Source organism: Hipposideros armiger, unplaced genomic scaffold, assembly GCF_001890085.2.
Source record: "Hipposideros armiger isolate ML-2016 unplaced genomic scaffold, ASM189008v1 scaffold_123, whole genome shotgun sequence".
Classification (NCBI taxonomy): domain Eukaryota; kingdom Metazoa; phylum Chordata; class Mammalia; order Chiroptera; family Hipposideridae; genus Hipposideros; species Hipposideros armiger.
Genome location: NW_017731473.1, coordinates 3153349 through 3160980, shown reverse-complemented (window position 1 = coordinate 3160980; position 7632 = coordinate 3153349). Strand labels below are relative to the sequence as shown.

Genomic DNA, 7632 nt, shown 5'->3' with positions numbered 1-7632 from the left:
CTCCAGGTTGATCTGTTGTTCAGCATCTTAGCTGTAGAGGGCAGTGTCACTGGCCCTCATATGTGGGATCCGAACCGGGGCCCTCTGGGGTCCCAAGCCAGCTCTTAACCAACGTGCCACTTGGCTGGCCCTAATTTTTGTTTTATAAGCTTTTATATTTAAATTTTTTTTATGTTAAGGCAAGTGATACCTTTTTAATAAAAAAATACATTATAGATACTTTTAAGAAAGGTTTATTAGGGGATAGTAGAGACGTACTTACTTGAAATTCAAGTTTATTTTCAATTTCTTATACAAAGAAACATTTTACTTTTAGGTTCAATAAACTGGGAGCAGAGAGGACCCTCAAACACTATTTAGCCCAGTGATTCTCAAGATGGAGGGTCCTATGGAGGCGTACTCCTCTATTACTACATATGCCCCTGGTTGGAAACAGCCTTCACACACCCACATACCCTCTCACACCCGGACAGTCATGGCTTTAGGGAGCTACTAGTAACTGAAAAGACTGGATTGCATTTCTCAGGTGTGCTGGGGGAAAAAACTGACGGCCAGTGATCTAACCCTTTACACACGAGAAACCTGAATCTCAGTTCCATCAATTGACTTGTCCAGGTTACTTGGAGACTGTTCATATGGAGACAAAATACTCCCCAGAGAATCTCTGCCCTCTCACTCACACCCGCATGGCTCTAGTTTGCCTCCCAGGATCAGAGCAACAGAACAATAAATCAAGAGAGAGTTATGAGGAGAAAGAACTATATTCCAGTCTCAACAACAAACTCCAAGGCTTTCCAGTCTAAGACCCATTTGATTATAAAAGAACATTGCTCAATTTTAGAAGTCTGCTGTCTCCAAAGACAAGACAGAAAAGTCTCTTCATTTCTGAACAACAAATGAATGGCAGCTTAATCGAAAGGTTTTTAATTTACTACTGGTAAATTTGATGGGATTTTAAAAAGCTCTCTTCCCTACACTCTTAAAATATCATTGAAATCTTTCTGAAAAGGTAACAGCAGATAACAGCTTAAATTCTAAGTGAATTTAGGGGTTTTATGGCTCAAGAAAGAATAATAGTCAAAACAAAAAACTCCTGCATTCATCTCTATCAACAAATCTTTAAAATTCACCATGAAAAATTTCACTGAAATATCTTCATATGCAGAACAAGAAAATTGGTTCACTATGCCCATGATTTGCATTAAACACGCGGGAGCAAAAGCAGATTGCTCAATTTTCAATACCATGGAGCTCACAAAAGAGTTACTGTAAAAACAGGAACTTACATCTCTGACTCCTCCTCCTTTTAAGTCCTTTGTATAGAGCGCGAAGATGATCCTACCTTAACTTAGAATTTGTCCTGTTAAAACTGAGCCGTGGAGAGCAGAGAAATTGTGGGCGGAACGCTTTCTAATGTCTTCAAATTTCTGTGCACTTCCCTCTCTGACAGCCACATTTTTGTAAGCGCCTCCAAACCTCTGTAACTTCCCAGCTCTTCAAACCACATTCCAGGCAGAGAGTGAGCGGCAGCCCAGCCAGTCCAATCACGAGCAGCCTCTGCAGGAAACTTCCGAGGGCCAATCACACACACCCTCTGCAACAGATTACTACAGGCTCATTCCCCACAAAGAAGTTAACGTTTGCTTTCAAAGGGCAGTGCCTGCCATTGCGGGAAAAGCGATATAAATCTTCTTTTATTATTTGTTCCTGTGATATATGTGCTTTTAGCTACGACCACTACTTTTTATAACTAAAATGGGATTTGATTTTTAAATATCTTTTCCTTTTGAAACCTAGTTAAATGCTTATATTTGTTGAAAACTTGACTTAGGCTTGGCTCTGGGCTAATTTTAAAAATAATTAATCTCTTTAGACCTTTAATTCCTTTGCGGGGAGAGGGTCATTGTAGCAGCATAAGCACGGGCTCTACCTCTTCCTAAAAGGGCGAGTTTGGGAAATCATGTAATCTTTCTAAGTCACATTCTCATCTTCTCTGCAAATTGAAAAATAAATGTCACCAATCTCATAAGGATGCTGTAATAAAGTTTCTCACCAGTATATGCAAAAAACTCAGCATGGTGCAAAATGTTGTTGGCTCTTAATATACTTGTTTCCCATCATATCTCAGAGTCACATATTGTTAAATTTTATTTGCTATTCAGAAAGATACCTCATCTAATTAAATAATAAAAGCTAGCTGAATAAAGTCTATGTATACCTGTAGAGAAATACATGCCAAGATTCCACTCTTCTTTCCTTTTTGCTAAAATATTCATACTTTATAGTCTAAAATGGGTGTCTAACACTAGCCAATAAGGCGACTTTGTGCAAATGAGGAAAAGCTGCTCCCTCTGGGTGAACAAATTAAAGAGACATCCTTTGGTGCTCAGACCAAGGCTGTGTAACCTTAAGAACTAACCTGTAGCAGTTTTAACAATACCAAAAAGGAACCTTAAATCTGGTTTTTATGTTTCATTCCCACTAACACAGATTGATTTGGGCTACCTTCAAAACTGGACACCATTCTTACTTCTCAATTAACTCCTATCAATATGTAATTCTTCACAGAAATACAGTGACCATTATTTAAACTCCCTGTCTGCCAGGAATATCACAGTCGTTTCTTGAAAGCAAACATACAATCTAGGTTCTAATTTGACTCAGCGATCACAGAACTGGAAGAGGCAGCAAAGAAACTTGGGTAGGGCCTGTCGGCTGGGCCCTTCCCGCCTTCCTTGATGCAAACACTGGTAAACATATGGCTGGCCCCTGGGGATGCTGTTCCTGTCTCAGGGGCTCACATGGGGTGATAGACTTCTGAACAAATAAATGCAATAAAGATATTACTGACCATATTACACATGTTACTTAAAATCTCTAATTTTTTATGTACTAAAAAGTCTTTAAAGTAATCAAGGCTACTTTTGGTTTCAATTTTAATATTAAGTCTTAGGCTTTTGTTAGAAAAGACCTATGTCTGTGATGATAAGGTCACCCTTTGTCAAAATTAGCTGCCTGTAAAAGCTATCTATGCTTTTACTAAAATGTTTAAAGGAATAATTAAAAACTTGTCAAGTACTTAAAGCAATTGTCCTTACTATGTTAAATTCTATGATTTCTCTTGATCCAGAGATCTTAAAGTTCTTTAAAAATAACATTATCCAAAGTATACCAATAAAATATGCAGAAAATATATTTACTTCTAGTTTATAAATATTGGCTAAAATGCAAGTCTTTAGTAAGACTTCTCGGGTTAGAGAGAGAAAGACTAGAACCTAACTCCATCATCCAGCCACCTGACCACCTCTGGCTACATTTTAGGAAGAAATACTCTAGAAAAATGTTTCCTTTTTAAGGACAAAAAACAATATGAAACAACAAATAGCTTTAGTGGAATATTTGCATAAAGGATTAAAGAAGGGGTAGAAAAAGGACTCTAAACCCCCTTTGGCTCTATCTCACCACCTGGCTCTTAAGAAAAGAAAATAAGGCAAAGAGAGAGAAAGGGTAAGAGGTTTGGAGGGCACCTTGAAGCAGGTTTCCCTTGATTTGAAATGTAATGAAATTCAACCACTTCAAAAAAGATAAGTATATCATGCACCCCTCATTCTACTGAAAGCTGACTCTTCCAAGCCTTTAGGTGGTTGTGTTTTAAACACACGCATATATTTTATATATAATACACACACATATATACAACACACATATTATACACACATACATATAAATGTGTGAGCTCTAAGTTCGCAGACTTATCCTAGAAAAAGTGCTGGATAACTAACTTATTGCTGAATATCACTACTGTCACCTTTGAAGTACTGCCTTTGGGAAGCTATGCACCGACACCAGTGCCAAAGCAATTTTGGAACTCTTTTACTGAAATGGCCATCAGAGCTGTCGTCCTATTATCCCTGATGTTCTGAATGCCATCAAAATGTCTTCCTTTCAATATTTCCTTATTCTTCAGGTAAAGAAAGAAGTCATTGGGGGCCAGATCAGGTGAGTAGGGAGGGTGTCCCAATACACTTATTTGTTTACTGGCTAAAAATTCCCTTTGCTTTCGTTCATCGGTGAGCTCCTTTGGGACCTTTTATGCACACACCTTTCTCAGGCCAAGATTTTCAGTTAAGATTTTCTTAATTGTTTCTCTATTGATGTTTACTCAGTCGGCTATGCTTCTCATTGTCGGCCAGCAATTTTGACACACAAGTAGATGAATTTTTGCAATGTTTTTGTCAGTCTGCTTGTTACTGGCCACTCTTAGCTGCCTTCATCAGTGACGTGTTCTCTCCCCTCGGAAAAACGTTTAACCCATTTGAACACTGCTGTTTTCTTCATGGCATTATCCCCATAAACTTGGACTAACATGTCTCTGATTTCACTTCCACTCTTGCCAAGTTTAACAAGAAATTTAATGTTCGTTCGTTGCTCTAATTCAAGTTCAGACATTCTCGCAATGGCACATACAAAAACACGCAACTATAATGAACGCCACTCAGCAAGACACCGCCACATGTCAACACAACCGTGAGACGCTGATGTACCAAGGTTATGAAACCTTACCAAGCTGTTGGTACAGTGCTGCCAATGTAAACACATGGTGGCAAGTTTGCAAACTTAATTGTCAGACCTCGTATGTATTAATCTAAATTGTTCATCAAACTAAAAAAGAATTTCAGACAGAATTCTGCGGCTAAAAATGATGAGACATAATATCTAGGTAAAAGTATATTCTAGTCCCCCTAAAACAAACCAAAACGTTTTCATTTACTTACATGTTTTGGGTCTTTGGAATCCAGGCTATCGATGGCAATTTGTAGGTCCTTGATCTCCTTCTGCTTTTCAGCAATTTCTTGCCTTTGCTTTTCCATCTGCACGTCTAGATCCACAGCTTCTTGGCGTAATTTATTTAGAAGTTGTATTCTACCACTCAACTGCTTGAAAAGTAGGTCTTTCTCTGCTTCTGAAATCTAATCCCCCCCACACCCCAACACACAATTAACAGAGGACAGCAACACTGATTTACACATTTAAAGAAAACAACTTTTACAATTTAAAGGTATTCTATGCTCTATCATTTTATTAATAAAAGTAAAATGTAGGAGTTACCTAGGCATTTCATTCATAACTTATACTTCTATGATTATATGTAGAAAAATCTTATTTTATAAAAGTTCATGAAAACTAATAATAGCAGGTAGAAATGAAGTTGTCATTCTAGTCTAAGCAACTTGTAAATTATTAATAACAATAACCATAGTATTAATGGTAGCTGACTTTATCTAGTACTTACCCTTGTTATTAGCATGTCAAGCAAATTAATAATGTAATGAAAAATTTAGATTTATATTTACTCATTTAAAATGTTTTTTCCAAGCACATTTTGCAAGCATCCACGTATTTAAAAATTATGTGTATTATTTACATCTATCAATCTATCTATATTAAAGGTTGGCCAGTGCTATTATAAAGCATTCTTATTTAATTATTAAATTATTCTTGATAGCTCCCTCCACTTCATCTCCCACTTTCAACTCATCTTTTAAGTCCTATCAATTCCACTGCCAAATTTTACCTAGAATCAGCCTGCTTTCTCTCCATGTCCACCATCACCTTCCTAGTCCAAGCCATTATCTCCTGCCTGTGCTCAACAATAGCTTCCTAACAGATGCACATATCTCCTTTCCATCTCCCTCATTTCACTCTTCTTGCAGTAGCTGGAGTGACCTTATAAAAACACAAATAGGATCAGCCACTTTACTACTTCAAACATTTCCCATTACATTCAAAACAAAATTCAAACCCCTTAAAATGAAGCCTGGCTTGATCGTTAGCCTATTCTTCCCTCACTCTCCCTCACTCTGCAGAGGAATCTTTAGTTTGAAGGTCTTTGCACACAGTCACCTCTGCCTGGAATAAACTCACTGGCTCCTTCTCATCCTTTGGCTCTCAGCCTAAATGTCACCTTCTCAGAAAGGCCTTGGTGGGTCCCCACAATCTAAATTATATCCTTTTTATTGCCGCTCCCAATTTTCTGTTTTTTCCTCCAACACTTATGTTGGAAGAAAAACAAGTTTCTTTTTTACTTTTTTTTCTTGTTTATTGCCTATTTCCTATCCATGAGGGTGGGACACATATCTGTTTTGTCCATTGAGTACTCAGGGCCCAGTCAGTGACAGCCATATAGTAAGCTTCCAATAAACTTGGATCAATTTCTAGTTACTATATAATCTGAAAGTAACAATATAGTATATCTTTTAAAAGAAGCTCTAGTTTGGACTTTACATTCCTATTCTACCTACTATGGTATGAATATAGCTACCATCATAATTTTGATACACAGATTGCTAAAAGTTGCAAATAACTAAAACCTTTCACATACTTGAAACTAAAATGACAAATATGTTCTTTTTTGAATTTTCTCCCTTGAAAACCCCTGAATTACATCATGGGTTTGAGCTCCTTACTTCTTCATGACACACTTTGGTAATTTCTGAGAGTGTATCACTTCCATCTTTTTATACACCAGATTTTATATCATTTATATTTCTGCTGCTTATGTTTCATAGTGTTCATGGTATAGTAGAGATGTCTTCTGGCTCTTAATCTAGGTCCCAGAATCTTAAAGGTGGGAGTGTTTAATTAAATTAGAAGAGATATATCCAGAAGCAACTTCTCTGGGTAATGTGGGCACTTTCATAATCAGAGTAAACCAAATACATCTTTTTACATAAATCACAAGTAATTTACTTCTACACACTTTATAAAATGCTAATAGGATGTCATTATGAATGAATGAAAAATGTAATTGGAAAAGACTAAAACCATATTTGACTCTGAAATCTGTTATTCTGTAACTAGAATAACATTCTGTAACTAGAATAAATCTGTAATTACGCAGCATTGTTTTACGTGGTTAGGAAGAGAGAAAGCATTTTTTGCATTTCCTCTTAGCATTGCTGCTTTGCTTTTACATACTTTTTTAAGTTGTATAGCTTCTTCCAGTTGTTTAAATTCTTCAGTAGCTCTTAAAATTTGTTGCTCTGCCTTTTCTATTTCATCATGCAGTTCTGATAGTCGAGTTTGTGCTGCAAATTTAAAACCATGTACACAGACACACACAAGAAAAATCTTGAATTCTCAAATTTCTACCAGATTTTTTCTTTATAATCACCTCCTCCCTCCAATTAAATTCTAGATTATATTAAATTATAGATCACAGGAATAAAAAAGCAACTTCTTATGATGGTTTTCCTCTCTATTAACCTCTAGAATACTTTCATGATATGCTATAGAACTATAATTGATCCTTTTATATGTAAAATCCTGAAAATGAAAGGGGCTTTACTTGATAATCCCAACACAAAAACTCTTTGGAGAGAATAAGGACTTTATTGGTAAATATGCATTTATATGACACTAAGTTATAATTAGACTCAAGCTATTAAAAAAAACAAACCTGTGTTAGAGGTAAATGCTTTTATGATGGGACTCAGTATCAAGAAATTCACTACTGATGGGCCGGCCGACTGGCGCAATGGTTAAGAACTGGCTTGGGATGCCAGAGGACCCTGGTTCGGATCCCACATATGAGGGCCAGTGACACTGCCCTCTACAGCTAAGATGCTGAAC

At 36.7% G+C, this 7632-nt stretch overlaps 1 protein-coding gene across 8 annotated transcripts in view; it reads right to left on the bottom strand.

Annotated features, from left to right (window-relative positions):
* The window catches only part of CNTRL (centriolin), a 77457-nt gene that overhangs the window by 42531 nt on the left and 27294 nt on the right, over nucleotides 1-7632 (bottom strand). For 6 of the 8 annotated variants that reach the window (XM_019648244.1, XM_019648248.1, XM_019648247.1 and 3 more), the window contains 2 exons: nucleotides 6979-7088; nucleotides 4776-4970 (listed from right to left, as the gene is read on the bottom strand). In XM_019648244.1, the coding sequence (XP_019503789.1) occupies nucleotides 4776-4970; nucleotides 6979-7088 (305 nt within the window). Of the gene's footprint in view, nucleotides 1-1286; nucleotides 1502-4775; nucleotides 4971-6978; nucleotides 7089-7632 lie in introns of those variants that run through there. The other 2 variants (XM_019648250.1, XM_019648251.1) reach the window with 2 other exon arrangements.